The sequence below is a fragment of the Corylus avellana genome, chromosome ca5 (assembly GCF_901000735.1).
Source record: "Corylus avellana chromosome ca5, CavTom2PMs-1.0".
NCBI classification, from domain to species: Eukaryota; Viridiplantae; Streptophyta; class Magnoliopsida; order Fagales; family Betulaceae; genus Corylus; species Corylus avellana.
In genome coordinates, this window is record NC_081545.1 from 30,774,872 (window position 1) to 30,796,792 (window position 21,921).

Consider the following 21,921-nt stretch of genomic DNA (forward strand, 5'->3'; position numbering starts at 1 on the left):
TTCAAACTAAGGTCAGTAACTCAGTTACGAAGATGGTATTTTCGCATTTTGCATTACCACGGTTGATAAATACAGAATTTTCACCAACCTTTTTTGTTGTCAACGACATGTCGACTATAGTGACAGTCGATAATGTAGTCATCTCTTCTAACCTCTCATATGATTATATGGTTAAGCAAAGAAATTGAAAAGGTCGGTCTGCAATGTTGGTTGGTTAGAAAAATTATTCCACCTATCAAATCAACTTTGTCGAAAAAGAAAGAAAGGAAAAAAAAAAAAAAAATGCCGCCTACCAGGCGCCTGTTAGGCAGTGACGGTCGATTTTCGGACGGTATGCGATGTATAGTGACTTTGCACGGCCTTTAGGCCTTACTTAAAACTGCCATAGAATGGTCCATGACTTTTTTTTTTTTCTTCTTATTAATCAATATTATTTTTTGTTTTTTTGTTCTCTTTTATGAGCAAATGACTACTACAAGGCAATGTAATCGACAATGAAAGAAAGGGAGTGGAATTCGAGTAATGCTACTTACAATTTCACTCCCACATTATTATTCTCACACTTTTTTACGTGATTTTTAAAATTATTAGTTAATCAAAATTCAACAGACGTTCCAAATTTAATAATATTTTTAAAAACCATATAAAAAGTTATAAAATAAGAATATGAGTGGCATTATTCGTGAAAATATTAGAATGGATCATGATGCATAGCAATATAAGGTTTGGTGCACTATGTTTGCCAGATGTTTTAAGGGAGACAAAATTAAAAATAGTTGAAAAAAATAATAATTACAAAAATTAATCCCGAATATAACGTGTAAGAGTCCTTTATTTTTCCAATCTCAATTTTATACAATGAGTTTGAGGGGATGTTAAAATATTTGATATTATTTACTTCATTATGTTTTCTTACATATTTTAGGATTTAGTCTAAGATTTATTGTCCACTACTTCTTCTCTCTCTATAAATAAAGAGCTATGTACATATATTATATCAATAAAAGAGAATAATACAATATAGTCTATTATTATGTTTCCGCTCTCTCTCTCTTCTCTCTCTCATTCTTCCCCTCTATAATATATTCACAATATATTTAACACCCCGACTCCACCAACTAATGGCAATTTGAAAGTCCAAATGTGACTCAGGAGACAGCTGCTATGATGGAGTAGAAAAGAAAAGATAAAAAAAAAAAAAGAATCGCTATAATGGTTAAGTTTTCAATGATGACAACTTTGAAGGGATCTTAAAAAAAAAGAAAAAAAAATAATGCTTGATAATGGAAGTTCATAGGATAAAATTGAGATTTAATGTAATTATTTATTTATATTCTTCTCAATTAAAGTAGGCAAATTGTAAGACAATAATTGCAGGGCCTACCTGCTCGAACAGAAGTTCAGATAGCTTGATACCTGCTCGGGCAGATAAACTCTATAAAGGGTCCTCTCACAACCGCTTGCATATAAGGATGTGAGAGAACAGTGAAAAATAGTTTTATACAAATAAGAAGCGTAAACAATTTTACGCCCAATGAAAGTTTTTTTTTTTTTTTATCAACTAAAAATATTATTTTCAGATTAATCAATATTGTATCAACGTCAAAACATAGTAATGCTACAAGTCCCTCTTGTATTCCTTTTGAGTCCCTTCAAGAATGATGTAACTATTAAAATCACTATTGGACTTTTAATTGATCATTATTGAATTTTTATCAAATTATAATTTTAATAGCCACATTATTCTTGAAGAGACTTAAGAAAAACACAAGGAGAATTTACTCGTCAAAACACTCCAACAAATATATATTTTTAAAACATATTTTAGGCCAAAACACAGGAGCGGAAGATCAATTTGAAAGCTGCAATGGACGAAGGAGCCCATTTGGCGGGCAAGAGGCTAATCGTAGACATTGAGGACTAGGCCAATCCATATTCCTCATGGGCTCCATTGACTTGTCTTGCTAATTGGAGTGCATGGGTCCAGGCCTCATAATTGTTGGATTGAGATTCCCAACAATTCTTGTGAAGTACAGGAGCTGCAATCCGCATGATATTATGAAACTCAAAGTACAAGGAGGGCAAATATATATTAAGGCAAATTACTTAGTGAAGTTTGAGTCAATAAGGAGTATTATTCCATTTTTATAGCGTTTGAAGTCAATAAAGAGTATTTAGTGGTGTTAGAGTTTAGTTATCATTTGAATTTTTTCGATTAATTGTTATTCTTCTACTTATATCTCTATTTAAATCACGATCAATTAATAAAGAGTATCAAAGTTTTTTTTTTCATAATTTTATTTTATTTTATTTTGTAGAATAATAGAGTGATTATAATAGATAGCAAAAACGCATTAAGCATAACGCTCTACAGAAATAATATCTTAAATACATAATGGAATTTTCTTAATGAGCTCTTTTTTCACGGTGAGAAATAACGCTTCTTTAGCAAGGTGATGAACTGCCTCATTGAGGCCTCGTTTAACATGATTAACCTTCCAACAATAAAGATAATTTAACACCCCTCTAACTTCCTCAATAAGATGTCTATAGTGATAACAGTTCCTCCCATACTTCTTAAGTGCCTTGCTCCACTTAGAGAGCATCATCTTCCAGGATTACCCTATTAAATTTTAGTTCACGACAAAAATTGGTTGCTCTGAAAGTCGCAAGAGCCTCTACAATATCTGGCTCAATAATATAGTTTCTTGGCGAAGACAAAGTCGCCACAAAGTTTTTTTTTTTTTTTTTTTTAATAAACTCTGTATTTGTCAAAAGATTTAAATTCCCTTTAAGAACCTATCTAACAGGAACCAAAAAGAAAAGTTATATATATAGACCAAAGAGGACATGGGATGACTTCTGGTGTCACTTTTTTGAATTTTATCCCGATTTGGAGGTGGCGGCGTCTGCAAAAAGGACAATGGAAGATCTGAAGCTCGATTGAATGTTCTGTCTCTATTGCATTCTTTACTAGTGTACTATTCATATTAATGACTCAGTTAAATCTCCATATTACCAACACAAAATGGACTTGGGTACGCTAAAATGAGAAGATTTTCACTACCCATAATCACGTGAGAAGATTTTCACCACCCATGATCAGGGGCGGAGCCAGATGTTCACTCAGCGTCAAAATTTTGTCTATAAATAAAAAATAAAAAATAATTAAATATAAAAAATCATGGTCAAAGGGTTGATAAGCTCCAATTTGTAGATATGCTATTCGGATTTGATCTCCATCACTAGAATGATAATCAAAATTTTTTTTTAGGATCTTGATTTTGGCAAATTTGCTAAATTTACTTCAACATGAACTCGTTTAGAACTTGACTGGAGTTCAATAGAATTATTGTTTTTCTTCATAATCTCAATAACTATAATTATATATTTATACAATTAAAATATGAAACAAAATTAAAACAAGTAATTTAAAATAACAATTTAAGTTTAAATATAAAAAATTAATTATATACCTTTATGTTGGGGCTTCAGGCTTGAATGCTTGAAATTGAAAGTGAAAAGAAAAAACGCAGAAGAAGAAAATCCCTTGGCTTGACAATTCCTCTCCTTCACTCCCTGGAATTAATTGACAATAGCTCTAGAAAAAAAAAAAAAACAAAACAAAACAAAACAGTACTAGGCTCAGTGTTGTGCAGTTCTAAAAAAATCTTTTTATCTCATTTTACATTGCACACACGCCTGTCTGTACCTTTTTGTTTTTTGTTTTTTGATTTTTTTGTTTTTTTTTTGTCTATTGTTTGCTTTGCAATGAGGACGCCAGTACACTTTTTATTATAAATTTTTTAAAAAAATGTTTTTCCTCATTTTTTGCACACTTTTCTGAACTCTGAAGCCTTTTTGTTTTTGTTTTTTTCTTTTTCTCTTCCACCCTTACTTTTATCTTCATCCTTACGCCTTCTGACTTCTGAACTTTCCCGAAAGTTACAGTCACAACTCATAAATACTCAATCACTCAAGTTTCAGGACTCAAGGTACATATTTGTCCTCTATAAATGCGTTGAGGGGGCGGGGGCATAATGCTTTTTTTTTTTTCTTTTTTTTTTAACCAAGGGTAAGTAAGGGGATCGAATCATAGCATTTTTTAAAAAATAAATAAATAAAAATTATTTTTAACCAGGGTAAGTAAGGGGATCGAATTTTTAGGAGTTGCCTCCTCCCTCCGCCCCTGCCCATAATAGGTTTCGTGCTATCATGCTATTATGCTACTAAAATCCCAAAAGTCATTGAACAATCTCTAAGAGCATATTTGGGTTTGCAACGAGTTTAAAGCATCAAAAGCTCATTTCAACTAAAATACGATCGTTTGGTAAAATAGTTGTGAAAGGGCTTTTAAAGTTTCAAACGTTCAAACTCACGTTTGAGTGTAAACTGGATAATGAAGCTTCTGCTCAAACGGACGATTAGAATAAAGGTGCGCCGCAATTTTGTGATTAGTGAAATATATACACTGACAAATATACCCTTACAAATTTCACAAAATGACAACCAAATCCATATATAAGCATCTCTTCCCACCTTTCGATAAATCATTAAATCCTTCTCGTTGCTGCGGCTAGAGCTGCTCCAGAGCGAGGGAGATCCAGGCAGGTGAGCTATAGCTCCGTTTAATTTTGCTCTTGCTCTTCTTTTTTTTTTCCCAATAAAACACATATTTTGCATTTATTACACAACACATATAGGAAAAATATAGATGAACATCGAATAGTATAGGGAATAGATAGAAGGGAAGAAGATAAATGAGAGATAACTCACCTGCCTGGATGGTTTTAGGCGTCGTGAGAGTGAGACAGTGATAGAAGATGGGTTTGAGTGTGCAATGGGAAAGCCCCCACGTGTGTTCTTCTGCCCAAAAAACAATATGAATTATCCTCCACTGCAACACGCTATATACAATATTTTTTTAAAAGAAAAAAAAAAAGACCTACCCCACTTGGCTTCATAATTATCCCACATGGGTTTGAGGTGGGAAAGCCCCCACATGGGTTGGAGTGTACACCATACTCATTATATATATTAGGGACGGAGGAAGGGGGGACTACTTCATAATTATCCCTCATGGGTTTAAGTGGGCACTAAAAAAGCCCCCACATGGGTTGGAGTGTACACCATGCTCATTATATATACAGGGACGGAGTATACACCATGCCCATGCCACTTGGGTACCATCCATAGGGTTGGTTCCTAATAGTATTTGTGGCATAGATGCTGCAGCTGTAATGCTTGATGAAGATGACATTGTTGTAGAAGGTTTAAATGTTTTGAATGATGAACCGAATCTCAATATATACATATGGTATTGATGATATTCCTGCTGATTTAGATATGCGGGATAAAAGAAATAAGAAGTTTGGTCTTGCGGTTCAATGTAAGAAAATAAAGAAAGGTGTTCAAATCGTTAGTCAACATTTGAGTTGTATTTGTGATGTAATAGAAAGTAAGAATACATTGACATCTAAGAGCTATGATACACCTGGATGTAATATTGAAGAGGTTATGGATGTTAACATCCTTAAGTTTTCAACAGAAGTATTTCTTAAGAGATCACATAGAAAGATGTTTGTGACTATTAAAGAGTCATGGTTGAAGATTGACTTTATCAAGCAAATAGAAAATAGAGAAATTAATCGTCGTAGCATGGAATAATGTTGTTATTTTTTAATGTTGTTTTGTTATGAACTATTTGAAAAGTTATAAGGATTTATTTGAATGTTATTTTTTTTTTCTCTTTTTCTTATTTTTATGGGTGCTTATATATTTATTTTGTGTTTATTTATTTATTTATTTATATTTTTTTCCCTTACAGACATGGACAATAGTGATTATAGCACTCAAGATGATACAAGTGATAGTGATTATGGTGAAGAGGAAAATGAAAATGAAAATGATGTTTTTATTCTAGCAGCTGTAGCAGTAAAATTTGTTGAGAACTATTATATGCCATGTATTGCAAAAAAACCTTGTAGAACCTCTTTTCAAATGGGATATAAGTATGTTATGGAGATTTTACAAGGTAATCTTGATAGGTGCAAACAAAATTTCAGAATGGAAATATACGTATTCATTTACTTGTGTAAAGAGTTGAAGAAAATATATCATTTAGGAGGTACTAGGAAATTAACTGTTGAACAGTTGGTGGCTATGTTTTTGAATACTTTAGGCCATGGGTTTGAGAATAGAATAGTGGAAGAAATGTTTCAACATTCAGGAGAAATAATTAGTAGACATTTTACTAGTGTTTTAATAGCCATTTCGAAAATGACGATTGCCATTATTAATCATATTGATAGGGAGTTTAGGGATGTTCCAAGCAAAATTCGTGATGATGAGCGGTATTGGTCAGAGTTCAAAGATTGTATTGGAGCCATTGATGGAACCCATGTGCCAGTTAAAATTTTTCCATTAAAACAAATACCATATATTGGTCGAAAATGGACTCCTACTCAAAATGTTATGACTGTTTGTGATTTTTGTATGTGTTTCACCTTTGTTTGGGTTGGATGGGAAGGTACTGCACATAATACACTTATTTTTTTGGACGCTATTCGAAAGGAAGAATTAGGATTTCCACACCCACCTAGAGGTTTGTATTTAATAAAAATAACAATTATGAATTATACATGAAAAAAATATACTATTCAATATTTTTTATGACCGTTATTCGTATATTTTTTGCAGGAAAACATTACTTGGTAGACACAGGATATCCTCGCATGAAGGGATATATGGGGCCATACAAAGGGAAGCAATATCATCTACTAGACTTTTGTCGCGGAAGCCAACCGAGGGGTATGCATGAAATTTTTAATCATGCATATTCATTACTTATATGCACTATTAAAATAACATTTGGAGTTTGAAAAAATAAGTGGAAGTTATTATATTGTATGCCGAATTTTTCTTATGATAAACAAGTGAAAATCGTGGTGACTTCTATGGCTCTTCATAACTTTTAGGAAGCATGCAATAAAGGATACTGAGTTCCAACTATATGATGATGATGATGATTTACTACCTATTAATAGTATATGCGATCACGAAGCACAAGATGAGTCAAGCATGCAACAATCAAAGATGTCTAATGAAAATTCTATGAACATTGAGCGTGATCATATTACTAATCTACTTATGACCCGCTAATTTTTATTTTTATTTTTTTAATGTTGTTTTGTTATAAACTATTTAAAATGTTGTAAAGATCTCCTTGAATGTTGTTCTTTTTTATGTGTTGAATGCTTTGAAGTATTGTAGTGTTAAAAAGTGTGTTAAATACTTTGAAGTATTAAATACTTTAAATAATTTTAAAAATAAATAAAGAAAATTATTAACATCACTTTTTATTACATATAAGTACAAAAGAAAGAAAATGTTGACGTTTTGTTACATAAAACCATTATAAAATAATTTTTACTTGTGAAAGCTGGCAATTAAACATTTTTATATAAAAATGTTGGTATAAAATGGAAAAGAAAAAAAAAAATCATTACCAACCTTAGGCCTTTATTGAAAAACATATAATGATTTCACGTAAAATGACGTATATTTGATGGGACATGCAATGATTTTTACTTGTGAAAGCTGGCATTAAACATTTTCATATAAAAATGTTGGTATAAAATGGAAAAGAAAAAAAAAATCATTACCAACCTTAGGCCTTTATTAAAAAACATATAATGATTTCACGTAAAATGACGTATATTTGGTGGGACATGCAATGATTTTTTTTTAGCCTATACTAAAAAAAATCATTGCATGTCCTTTATTGTCATTTTTGCAACTAAAAGCATTTTTTTAGTTTTGTTACCGAACACCAGTAACATCAAAAAAGCACTTAAGACATGCAGTTACCAAACATGTAAACAGCTTTTCAGTAATAACACTTCTGCCAAAAGCTCACAGACAAAAGCTTTATATCCAAAAACTATATTTTTCACCGCAATCTCAAACAGGCTCTAAATATCAATTGTTAAAGTAATGAAAAAGTTATTAAATTTATCTCTTCCCATAAGCTTAAACGTTTGAGAGATAAGTGGTAATTTAACATGATATTAGAGTCAAAGGTCCTGAGATAGAATATTGATTCCGTCAAATTACCCAAATTTTAATTAAATATTCCAGGCATTACCTATTAAAAGAGAGCTTGAGCCGGCCCATATATGAATGAGAGTGTTAAAATAATAATTAAATGATTAAATTTATCTATTCCTATAACCTTAAGTTGTGATTTAACTTTAATACCAATTTTGTTACGCATACATATGATTATATGCACATGCTCTATTTTGTCAATGTTGGCTTTTTAGAACACGATTTGTGGTGTTGAGTACATGAGTTGTCATATTCATATATATATGGTTGCGCGGGGAGCTTTTTCATTGGTGGAAACTGGAGGGAGTAGTGTACCAGCTCCGAAGGCTTCAGCTAATTTAAAAAATACAAAAACAAAAATTGTACCTCTCACATGTTACAGTATTTGCTGGAAATTTCTGCAAATTTTCCTGTGAAAGTTGTTTCAGTGTTTTAAGAGAACCCTACCCATATACCTCTTGCCAGACTTGCCTATACGTCGCAAAAGATAAGAACAAATGAATAGTAGCTCTCACTTTCCTTAAACGGATAACCTCCAGAAGTTTCTTAGAAAACATCTTCTCACTAATTTGATGTTTGCCCATGATAGTTTGATCCTCTGGTGCGGATCAAAAGGGAGTAGTGATCAAACATCTTCTCACTTTTCTTAACAGTGCGGATCCAGAAATTCATTCATGCAAGAGTGTGAATAAAATAATAAAATATAATGATAATTTTTTGTTATTGTTCTCTTTATATATTATATTTTTATTATAATATTGTAATACAAATAAAGCAATAACACAATTAAGCATAATTCATTAAAAAACACCACCCGTAAAGCCCAAATTCGTGCCTCAAAAAAAACAACAAAACAATAAATACGGTAAACACCTAGTAACCAGAACCAACCAAACAACACTAATAACCAAAATTTCCCCAAAACCAGCAAAACCCCATGGGCCATGACCCTTGAAAAAAACCCACATAACTTATCGCCTGAAACCCCCCTAACTTGATACTCTTTAAGAAAACCCACATACCTCAGGACTCAGGAGGCTAGAGCAGTGGAGCTGATAGAAGCAAGAGAAGAAGTGAAGAACCTGTTGACCGCGTTGATAGATTACAGAGAAAGAAACAATAAGGGGCTGAGTTAGGTTAGGTTTTTTATTTTTTTTTATTTTATTTTATATATATATATATATATATATATATATATATATGGAGGGCTAGGCTATATTTTGGAGGGGCTGGGTTTTTTTTTTAAAAAAAAAAAAATTGGCTGGGCTAAATTTTCAAAAAAAAAAATTGAATTTTTTTTTTTTGAAAAAAGATAAGCAGCATGGCTATACCTATATCCGCCCCTGCTTGTTAGAAAATGTTTCATCTTCTTTGGTAGTAAAATTTCAAATTTGTAAATGACGAAACTTGTTTTAACAAGTGTTATTACTAATTAAACAAATAAGTTTACGAAACTTTGGCTCAGTCAATTTTGATATAGCACCTGTGATTTTTATTGTCTAATTTTATCTTGTTACTAGTTCTCAACTTGCAAATATTATTATAATCACACTCAAGTAGGCAAGTTGAGTAGCCATTTTGATCGTCCTCTTCTATATTTGGACACAAATTTTTTTCAAGATGATTTGAAGAAAATTTTCTTCAACCTACTTTAATAAGTGATAAATGTTATTAACATTTTAAAATTTCTAAAAAATTACTCTATTTTTTTAATGAGAAAAAACAACCAAATAAGGAAATTAAAGACCATATCTTACCGCCATAAATGATACCTTTCCCCAAACGGGAAGGTATAATGTGTTGGTTGTGGTGTATGGCTAGCGACAATGATGATATAGATCGACCCCATACTTGTCTATCAACGTATTGAATGGACCTATGAAGCCACGTGTCACTGATAAATCAATAAACTTTGAATTCAGGATTTGACTCCCTGCTGTGCTGGCATTGCCATAGTACTCCATGCTTTGCAGTCGGTACGTCGACAAACTTACTCATCATTGTAGGCTACTACAGTAGTTACGATGATTGATGTGGACAGCATTTCGTAAAAAATATATATCCCAAGTTCAGTGTCGAATTAATATATGTAATGAAATCTTATCTTATCTATAAATATGTAACGAAATCTTATCTTATCCGATGAAATCTGGTCTCATCTGCTTTTCATGCTCTTTTAGAATCTTGTGGAACAACTTTTTAAAATTTTGTTAATGGATTTAGGTTGTATTTTGTTCATAATGTTATTAATTTAACTTTTCACGTGGGCAGGCCGTAACAATCTAAATGGGAATGATCCAGTGATTATTGTTGGAGGGCTTTTTGGACATATTTTGACTGTTTTAGTGAATTAAATATAATTATTTAATTAATATTTTAACAATTATTTATCTAAAATTTTTAAATAAATAATGCATTAAGCTAGCAAATGTTTGGATAAATTTATATTACATTTTATTTCTCCGTTTAATAATGTTTTCAAACAATGATTATGTTTTTATATTGTTTGGAGTACATTATATATGCTCATATCGAGAATTAACATATATATGTATGAAAGTACGTAGGAGAAGGAGTTTTATTTCTATATTTAATTAGTGTCGATGCTTCATAACACTTTTTTAAATCAAAAACAAATATTTTAAGTACTTAACTCAACTATGACCATGAATATTAACTTTATAATATAATGATCATTATATATATATATATATATAGCTTGTATTATTTGATAAACACATGGTGTGATTTGACCCAATTATCATGACCACATATATTATAGTTAGATAACTTAGATTGACGGTATTTTCAACAGGTTCTATTATTAATTTGAGAATGGTTGGTACATCCAGATAATAAATTCTAAAGCAGAAAATAAGTTATGTAACTTAAAATATTGATTGCAATTTTCTTTTTTGTTTTTTAAGAAAGAAAAAAGAAAAAAAGAAATCCGCTATACGGCTATAAACCGCTTCAAAGAAATCCCTTTCTTTATCTCTCTCGAGTCTCCGTCGGTTTTTAGCTCACGTGGCGAATTCAAACCGGTGGTGAGTGAGCCCATTTTCTTACCCACCAGTCGAGGCAGTCACGTGACAACCCTCCTCAGCCACCATGCATGCACCGTCAAGCAAGGTAAGTAACGACGTTTACCACAACACAAGAATATTAATATCATGAATACCTAGTACGGTTACTATATATTGTTTTATTCTTTGGCAATATTGATTGGGTTAATTAACCAAAATTCGAAACCAAACAAACACGTATGATATCTTCGTAAAATTCACGTTGCAACCCCCATGCTGTCCAACAGGTTCGGAATTTAATGTCTGCCGACTTTAAATTTACGGGTCGTGTTAAAAGGTGTCAATTCTAAATATTGTTTATCGAGTTCGAATTGTGTTGAGAGATAAATATATAAAACTATACAAATAAATTATAATTCAACCCATTTAATTAAACGGTTGAGTTGATATCAAATTTATAAAATGGTGTCAAACTAGTCTATATAACAAAATGTCAAACTTCCAAAATTCACGTGGCAAGTGGCAACCCCCAGTTGCTGGGATCTCTACTATATATTTGAGCTTGGGATGTTCGACAAAAGGCCAAGAACCAAAGATCTTCTCGGTCGTGGGTTTTCTAAACAAATTTGATTCTGTGAGAGTTGCCTTTGAGGTTGTAGAAGATGGTGGTGAAAGTGTATGGGACAGTTAGGTCAGCCTGCGTACAGAGGGTGCTAGCTTGCCTTCTGGAGAAGGAGGTGGACTTTGATGTTGTTCATGTTGATCTTGAGGCAGGAGAACAAAAGCGACCTGAGTTCCTTGTCCTACAGGTAATTACTATTTCATATCATGTTACTTTTCGGCAGCTAGTGTATTTTTTTTTTATATATAATTTCTTTCTTTTTCTATATATATATTATGAATGAGTACTGCAGCTTAAATTTATTGCTTTGGTTTCTAGCTATAATGTATACTCACTGACGGAGATGTTTTAATTCTTTTGCACAGCCGTTTGGGCAAGTTCCGGCAATAGAGGATGGCTATCTCAAGCTTTATGGTAACGGGTCACCTAATAATCTAAATAAAAGTGTTTCTTAGAGTTATTAATTTATTTTTTATTTTTTATCAATTTGAATTTTTAATATACTTGATGATTTAAAATTTAACTTTATACTATATATATTTTTATTCAAATTAAATACTCAACTATTTAAGAGAGAGGCTTGTACTCAGAGGTCGTTTTTGATAACCCCAAGAATTTTTAAAAGTCTTATATATATCTTAATTAATACTATAGCTGTATAAGGGCTCATACAAGGATGAACACATTCATAAAAAAAAGTTTTTTATTTTTATTTTTATATATATATGTTTATTTATTTACGTAGCAATATACTCCGTTGAAACAAATTATCCCATTTGCAAACATGAATATTATTAGAGAAATATAAATAACCTATTACTAAAATACATGTAATTTTGACACGTATATGTAAAAAATGTATATAATTTTGAAAAATGCCATTTTACATTTTACCAACATACTCAGTTGACTTGGCATACTCAATCTACCTTGTAATTTTTTAAATTTTTTTTAATTAACATTGATTTAAGAGTGAATTGAGCATGCATATTGAATATGTTGGGATAATGCAAAATAATATTTCTCTATAATTTTTATATACATGTCGGTTAATAAACTGGGGTGGAGGTTTGGAGAAAAACTTTATCCCCTAACAAAAGGACATCTTCAATATTCCGGCCACTTAAGTCGTAATTATTATTATTGTTATTATATGATAATCATATAAATTACAAATTTTTTTTTTTTACAGCATTAATCTCTTTCTTTCTTTTTTCAGAGTCTAGGGCAATTATAAAGTATTATGCAGCAAAGTACGCGGACCACGGTCCCAACCTATTGGGAAGTAGTCTAGAAGAGAGAGCTCTGGTGGATCAATGGCTGGAAGTGGAAGCACACAACTTCAACGACTTGGTTTACACTCTGGTTCTTCAGCTTGTGATCCTGCCGCGGATGGGCAAGCCGGGGGACTTGGCTTTGGCTCACTCCTGCGAGCAAAAGCTGGAGACGGTGCTGGACGTGTACGAGCAAAGGTTGTCAAAGAGCAGCTATCTCGCCGGAGAGACTTTCAGCTTGGCTGATCTCAGCCATCTTCCGGGCATTAGATATCTCATGAATGAGGCTAAAATGGGGAACTTGGTGACTGAGAGGAAGAATGTGAATGCATGGTGGGAGGATATCTCAAACCGCCCTGCTTGGAAGAAGTTAATGCAGCTTGCTGGTCACTAGTCATTTGTATCACTTTTAATTATCTGCTTTAATTTTCCTTGTTAATTAAACTTGTGTAAGGCTGATCTCAATTGTGCTGCTTTCTTTCGTCTTTATGTGGAAATTTCTGTATTTTAGAGCATGTTTGGTACACAGATTAGACCTAGTTTGGTTACACTATATCTAGCTCTTTAATTGAAGTGTATGAAATGTCTATTATTATGGAATAATCATTTCTTTTTTTGGTTACACATTATTTCTTTAATTGAAATAATATTATAAAGATATCTATTTATTGAGAAAAAATGAGTAGTAAGTAAACAAGTAAACCCGGAGTGAACCCTAGACTAAGTTTAGGTATATGGAATAACTGAATAATATAAAATATTGAGAATATTCTAGCATTCCCTCAAACTCAAGTAATACTCACTTACCACATCAACATATCACTTAAAAATAAAAAAGGAAAAGAAAAAAGAAAGATGGTCACCGAGTTGGTGGCGATGCTGGCCCCCCGCAACCCACCTTAGGAGAGGAAGGGTCAAGGAAATGGGCCCTAACTATTATTGACACCTAATGTGAGTTGATGTGACGTATTTTAAATGATTTGTTGACATGAAAAGACATTTAAAATATGTTACGTCAATCGATGCTAAATGGATGTAATAAATGGAGTGAAGAATATTACTCAATTATTCCATCTTAAATCTCTTTTTATTCCCACCGCTAATATTTTTGTTTCGTTGTGATTTTAATTGTTCAGAATCACCACTCACCATGTCATATGCATTAGACTCCAATGTCGGAATTACAATAGTAATGCTATTATTTTCCTGTCTGGGATTCTCATCAATCCCTATGCCTTTGTACAAAAAGAGTTATATCCTTTTTTATTCTTTCATTAACTTTTTTTTTTTTTTTTGTTGGTAAATTGTATATAATTTTGATCAGACTATAAACTTTACAAAAGCATAAACATTAAGCCAAAAAGAAAATGCGATTGTTTGAAGGAGACCCATAAGAGTGAAGTAGTTGTTTCCCCTCACCAAAATTTTATCCAAAGGATGTAGTTTTAAACTATCCAAGCATCTGAACAGGCAGATTGAATTCAACAGTATGCTCTAGTCAAAAGTTTGAGAGCTCAAAGTTCTAAAAAGTTCTCTTTGTATTCTAAAAGTTTCTTGTTTTCAAGCGTAGTTCAAGTGTATATCCAAGATGCAGATTCACTTTATGTCACTCTATTAGCCATTGGAGGTTGTACTCTTATGTCTCACACTGAAAAACAAAACATGGGTTTGTCAATGCAATTATAAGTAACACTTGCTTAACCGAAAAAACATTATGGGTTGCCCAATAATCTCAAAAGGGATCAAGCCGAAATGTGGTTCTTCGCAGGGTAAAGGTCCCAGTGTTTTCATAATTGCAGGCCCATATCAATATCATGTGTCTCTCAAACCATAGACACAAACGGTCTATAAACATTACCCATTGTCTACCCTTTTCCTTGACTTTATCTCTTACTTCCAAAACTCAATAGCCATACACACTATTTTCCAAAACGATTCTAACAATGCGTAGCCCAAAAATGCGTTTGTAATCAGATAGTCTAAACAGTAGCTACCCAACCAGCCAATATTGTATCCATATTGAAAGAAAATCAATAAAATTCTATTAATTAATGTTTTTCCAGTATGATTCAAATTTGAATATCCTACCATTACCATCTATCTCAATATGGCCAAATTGCTTAAAACAGGCATGTAATCTCAAATTTCTTAGCTGCTTTCTGATATTCCAAGCGTGTATAAATTATAATGAGTATGGAAATTTAAATCCTATGCTTGCCTATGTGTTGCTCTTGTTTTTTTGGTAGTCACATTGCTTGCTTTTGAAGGAACCTTTGGAGGGTGCTTCTAAAGATGAACACTATCTGCAATACAAGGTCTCATGATATACAACTTCTGCATGCTATTCATTTTTCTCTTTTTACAAAGTTATTCCCCATATAATCAGTTCTGCACTTTTATGTTCAAGTTTGGATTCATGCCTTCGTCAACAGAGATGATGTTCTTGACGGTTGGATAAGAGATCTCGTATATGCAATTGGCAAAGCAAGTAACTTCTTGGCTTTGCTTACATAAGCCCTCTTCGTGAAGTTGTTGTAGTCATTAGCTTCTATCTCGTCCAATATTTGGCGGTACAACAGCAAGGATGCCCATACCTGCAATAAACCCAACAATGGGAAGCTCAGAAATAAACCCAACAATGATTCTTAAATTTCTCAATCACTAGGAGAAAAATAATCTTTTTGGTTTCTTTTATATGAACAGATATGGAAGAAAATGGTCTTTTTTTTTTTTTGGTTTCTTTCAACATATATCAATCTAGTCATTCTAACAGAGAATTTTTACACCGGGGTAACTTTTAACTGTGAGCATAACAGCATATAGATGATAATATGGTATTATCACTTCCAACAAAACATATCAATGATATTAGCATGTGTAAGATATTTGTGAGTAAAGTTATTATGGTGGTAACTTTTGAATCTGATCACAAGGAATTCCCATTCTGCCTTGTTCTATTGACAGTAAAATAGAGATAAATAACCGGAAAGGATTATTATAAAACAACCATTTTAACGCCAATTACTAGCAAGATTACCAGTTTCACTCTCTCTGGTTGTTGTCTTGGCAACCAAAGAGAACCTAGTGAGTGGTGCTCCACTGCATTATTTTTATATTGATAAGTTTTCGATTGTTTACCGGCCATCGACTAGCTGCACTTAGCTCTGTCACCCCTTTCTCTGCCTCATCAAAGAACATCCTTGCCCTCTTTATTTGATTCTTCATGAAATTTCTCCATTTGTCCGTCACCTTTCCAGCAAATATGTCATCATCTGAAAGCCCTGCCTGAGCAAGCTCATCCTGTGGTAGATAAATCCTACCTCTTCCAGCACTGTATAAAGAAAAATTCCATAAGAGTGTCAATTACTTACTAGAGATGGAGACACCTTTATTGAGGCATGAGACCTTCCATCGATGTCCAATTTGATTCTTATGGAGACAAAGTAAGTTTTGCACCAGAATGGGCAGTAAGAAAAAGTAGAAAAAGAATGAACAACGTTGTAAGAATTTAATTTATGTTATTAAATTCCAAGTTCACTTTAATCATGTTAAATCATCAGTTATTTAAAAAGCTTAATCTTATAGGAAATAGTGAATTTAATCATTTAATTAATATTCTAACAAATCATCCTCTCTTCTCCAGGCATTTATGAAGCATAAGCATGTATATTAAACAGAACTGGGATGTAGACCACTTAGAATGTCTGATTCTAAATGCAAGAAACCTTGAAGCACAAACACAGGTACAACATACATCTCTGAACATGTTGATTGTACCACATCCGATGAATTAAATACATACTGCCGTGTGAATTATATTTACTATTTCAAAATGTTTTTATATTATATTCTCATAGAGTTCTAATAATTTTAAAAAAATGGTAATTCATAACTGAATGGCTCAACCATTCAAGCCATAAAATAACCTCCATGATTTGTGCATTGTTGTTGTATTACATTACCAATAAGACTGACAAATTGCAGCATATAAATTTCTAAAGCTCTACACTTACTCTTCTCCAACATCCCTGAGTATGTTGGTTAGCTGATTTGCAATCCCTAATGCCAAGGCAGCATTATATACACTCTCTGTTGTTGCTTGCGACTCGGGTGCAATGCCCATGACTGGAACACTCATTAATCCAACTGTTCCAGCAACATAATAACAATAGAGATATAGCTCATCAAAACTTTTGTATCTTGACTTCTTTAGGTCCATTCTCATTCCTTCAACCATATCCTTGAATGGCTGCAATAATGTAGATCATATAATTGGATTAAAGTTGGCTAACAATCAAAGTGAGAAACATAGGAGAACATGCTAGAACTTTGTCAAGGAGATTATCAGTGAAATGGAAAAGATTCCATTTGAACCTAAAATGAGATCAGGAATGGTAAGTAAAGCTATAAAGATTCATGGATTTCTCAAAAGTAACGTCTAACCTGGATATCAACAGGGAATTTTGTAACGGTATCGGATAAAGCAGCATCGAGCATGTCAAATGGACGACCTTGAAAAAGATCATCCAACCGTGCCTCCCACCTATCTAAAGCTGTTGGTGTTATGTGTGAAGCATTAGGCCCATCAACAAGCTCATCTGTCCTCCTACACCACACTGTATGTGCAACAACGTCATAAGAAATGCACAAACTCAACTCAACTCAAGCCTTAATCCAAATAAACTGGGGATCATAAGAAATAAAAATATGAAACAAATTTAGCTTTCTTCATATTGAAGTCACAAACATAGAAATTGCTCCCAAACACATGAATTATAAGAATAAAAGAGAAGGAAAAAAGTCTCTTCACCTATCTGGTACAATAACTAAAGCCAAAATCATAAAATGGCAGATCTAAAGGTGATGCAATATATTCTAAGATAGAAAGATAAGGCACTAGAACTCCTCTGTCCCCCCAACCAAAAAAAAAGTCTCAAATCATCGAGATGTATCCATTTACATGGAACTAGGTGGTGGTGGTAGTTGTAGCAGTCTTTGATACTCGGTTTAAATTTTCTTTTTCTTGCTAATTTTCCAAAACTTTTAATTTCCGCTGGACGAGAACGCCTAAAATTTTACTGCATCGTTTAACTTCCAGATATCATATGATAAGAACCATCCTTACTACTGAGTAGCTAGGAGACCCATGGTGAGAGTAAATCAGTTAGTTTTTGGCTTTTTAATTTAATTTTATCTTCTTTGAAAAGACTTACGAATGAACCTGTTAGCATCAATAAATTGGATTTCCTTCTCCTTATAATAGTGTGATAAAAGAAATTAAGATTTCAAAGTAGTTCCCTAGCACATCCAAATGTTGGAGAACAATTATGGGCATCTTCAAGTCCTCATGTCCTTGAATCATTTTTTGGTTGGTACCATAATGACCTACTTTTCTGCTAAATTAACTATTAATTGGGACACACTTTGAAGAGAACTGAAGCCTTCTTTCCAGGCAAGACTCTACTTAATGATCATACATTAATTCTTAGAAAAGCAAGAAGAATACTTCCAAAATGCTAATGAAAAGGTGCCTAACTTTCTTGCTATTCAACAAATGGGAAGGAAGTCATCATCAGATAGTTACAATCAGCAAAAAAAAGTCACTCAGATAAGAAAAGTTCTAATGCATGAAACGTCTCACAGTGGAACTGGTCCACTAGCGTGATTGAATTTGCTTTGACAAGTATTACCCTTGAAAGTTTCACGAAAATTTTCAACACACGTTTGATAATCATCAGAAGTTCATGCATTTGCACACTTCAAGAACAAAGAAAAAAGCATTTCTCATGTTTAAGAAACTAGCTTAGATATTCAGTATGAACCCCATCTTAACACAGTAAATAAACAATCATGTATTGATTAGTTAGGGACATGATATGTTTCTCACTAAAGCAAGAATATCTTATTTAGTATAATATCTGTTCTGCAACTTAAGAATTAGAAGAAAAGTACTACCAAAAACCATTTTCACTTTATTTTCAATGCTTTAATATAACTCATACAGAAAACTTCACCAGAGTTTACTATGATAACTATTGCCTCTAACTTCTTAATTCTCATTAGAGGTAAAAGTGTTTTTTATCATTTTTACATTATTATAAGAAAGATTGTGTTCTGATTGAAGGTCAGCTCACTCACCATATATTGCCCAGATAGCCCTTCGCCTTTCAGGGGTCATTAGCAGAGTTCCTGAAAAAGGAAAAAGTAAATAAGAATTGAATTCCAAAAGTATTACAGATACTGCATTTATATCTCAAATAACAAACCTCATAATTAAAGGATAAAGAAGAGAAGGCTAACCTAGGTAAAACGTCTTTGCATACTCTGCACAAACTTCTCCACAACGGTCATAAGCTTCGCTTAACAAGCTCAGTGTCCCAGGAAGAACAATATCCGGATTCACATCAAGATCCCCACTAGACCTCAATTGCTTCTTAACCAAGGCTGCCTGCTTCAGCACCACATTGTAAACCTTCTGCTCTGATGATATAGCCATTTCTCCTGCAGGGTTTGCTACCATGCTCGATAACACAGGGAAGTTGCTTCCACCCACTAAGCCAGACCCACCAACGGATGAATACTTCAAATCTGTACCGAGGGAGCAAGGATTCCATTTCTGTTTCCTACTCTTGTTTGCTTTAATCGATCCCCAATCTCGGGATACAGGCATTGATGAATCTAAAAGCCGGTTTCCATCTCGGACGGAATCGAAGAACCCGAAGCTATTGGATATCTCTACGCTTGGGGTGACAATCCATAGGAATGCTACAGACATGATTAAACTTGAAAATCTTAGTCACTCAATTATCCTGGGAAATGCTTTTCCTTCTTGTCTTCCTATATATTACCCCACAAACAAAGGAACCAGCTTTTCCAATTCAAACCACCCAAGCATGAAACTTTAGTTATGAAACAGCGAATGAAGCTAAGTCTGACCTCTCTGCAATTGAAACCAAAAACATAGTAACTAAAACACATATATGTTGTACACCCAATACTAAAAGAAATCAAAATTATCAGAAAAACCAAAACCCTGCCATTAACAATAGCAAGAACTCACACAACGGGATCTCCAATAGAACAATGTTTCAGAAGTACTTGAGCAGATGAGATAAACGAAAGGTGGCACTGCTCAACACTTTTCTCTCTTAAGGCAATACAATAATACAACTTGGGATCTCTCTCTAAAATTCATTACAACTTTTTACCTTTCCAAAATCTGGCTAGAGAAGAAAATTACACAAAGAAAAACAATCTGATAGATACATGCATACATATATAATGAGAGAGAATCCTACCTGTTTTGATGCTGTTGTTGCTTCAGACCAAGTCCCAAGAGCTTCCAATTGAATTAAAACCAAGTTCAACGCATCAACATCATCGTGATAATGGGAAGCAAAAATAGCAAAGAGCAATAAAACCTTTCTCGACAATCTGACCACTCTCTCTTACAACAATGTTTTGTCCCTACTCTTTTTCCGTTAATGAAAATGTCTTCTTTCTCTTCGTTAAGCCGATTTCTTTCTTTTTATTTATCAAGCTCTTGTTTTAACACCCTTTTTTATATGGTTTGGGATTGGGAATTTTTTTCAGTTATTCTCTCATATGCCTTTTGGTTTGCTCGTCGATGGCAACTTTTTGTATGGGACACTGAGATCAGCACATATGACCCGGATCCTATGTATCCCCGAATCCCGAATCCCGATTCCCAACCCGCCCGCTTTACAGATGATTCGGAATCCTTGTAATTAATTATCCTAGTAAATGCATTTTCATTGAATTAGTTTATTTTTAGTGAAGTTTTAACTTCTTTTTTTTTAACCAAAAAAAAAAAAAAAGCTCAGGAAATTAATCATGACTGTTTCATTTGAAACAGAAAGAATCTTGATCCAAGTCAGTTATATTGACCGAATAATAAAATAAAACAAGAAAATCTAGGGCTGGTTGCCAAATCTAATTTTACCTAATTTTTGAATACTTAAATTAAGTGGGAAGAGTCAAGTCACACATGGGTAGGATCCGGATCCAGATTGAAAGAGTGCGGAAAAGGACGGCGAAAAGAAGAAGAAAGAAGATCCAAAAGAGAGTGAAAGCGGAGGACACGTGGAGAGAAGCACCCAATCAGTGGAAGATAACGTTATCAGCTACGTAGTAATTTGTAGTAGAAAAGCGGTGGGGAGGGGGGTGGAGGGTGGGCGTACACGTGGCGGGGGGTGGAAGGTGATGCTCAAGATCCAGGAGGATTGGTGGCGGGGCCCAGCGGAGTGTGGGACGGGGGTGGTGGAGGTGACTGTGCAAGTGGGAAACTGAGAAGGGGTGGGGGTGTGACCAGTGGACCCACTCTCCCTCTTTTTGTCTTGTCGTGCACAAAAGACTGTCGTTTGTCGGAAAAGACCACATTCATTCATTCTTGTTTTGGAGGGGAGATCCGTGTACCTGTGAACACCACACGTTTGGCCAATTGGCTGGTGGGTCACCTGTTTGACACGTCGCCCTTTTGCACTTTCTTTTTTGTTTTTTCTTAAACCAATATACAGTAAGGGAGCACCATCAAAGGTAGGTTCACTCACACTTGCAATCAAACAACAGTAACATTAAAATAATAATAACAATAAATCTGCCTGGAGAAAAAAAAAACTCAAACAAACAAACAATTAGTGTAACCGTAAGGGCTTTATGTTAACAAACAACTCTAAAAAGTTTTACCAACCAAACCAAAACCCTAAAGGGTTTTGTCTTTATTCCCCCAAATTGTTTTTGAATTTTTGAGTAACATCATATTTTGGCAAGATTCCCCATTAAACTAATTCGTAAATCGTAGGTTCCATCACTTTTCCTAATCCAGCGAGTTTCAAGCTTGTTATAATTCATACTCAACTAGTCAACTGTT

At 33.5% G+C, this 21,921-nt stretch overlaps 2 protein-coding genes across 3 annotated transcripts; one reads left to right on the top strand and one right to left on the bottom strand.

Moving 5' to 3' along the window:
* Positions 1-11,733: 11,733 nt before the first annotated feature.
* Positions 11,734-13,587, top strand: LOC132182658 (glutathione S-transferase F11-like). Its single transcript, XM_059595962.1, has 3 exons — positions 11,734-11,944; positions 12,123-12,171; positions 12,977-13,587. The coding sequence occupies exons 1-3, from the start codon at positions 11,798-11,800 to the stop codon at positions 13,423-13,425; spliced, it is 645 nt and encodes a 214-aa protein (XP_059451945.1). The 5' UTR covers positions 11,734-11,797; the 3' UTR covers positions 13,426-13,587.
* Positions 13,588-15,165: 1,578 nt separating this feature from the next.
* LOC132182458 (phytoene synthase 2, chloroplastic) lies at positions 15,166-20,680 on the bottom strand. Of its 2 annotated transcripts, none has more exons than XM_059595710.1 (7): positions 20,330-20,680; positions 19,332-19,971; positions 19,170-19,220; positions 17,475-17,647; positions 17,045-17,280; positions 16,170-16,362; positions 15,166-15,625 (listed from the first exon to the last, which is right to left on the bottom strand). In XM_059595710.1, exons 2-7 carry the CDS (start codon positions 19,804-19,806, stop codon positions 15,446-15,448), a joined length of 1,308 nt encoding a protein of 435 aa, XP_059451693.1. In that variant the 5' UTR covers positions 19,807-19,971; positions 20,330-20,680; the 3' UTR covers positions 15,166-15,445. The 2 variants fall into 2 exon arrangements, with proteins under 2 accessions (XP_059451693.1, XP_059451694.1); XM_059595711.1 differs by lacking the exon at positions 20,330-20,680 and adding an exon at positions 20,092-20,270.
* Positions 20,681-21,921: the final 1,241 nt, after the last annotated feature.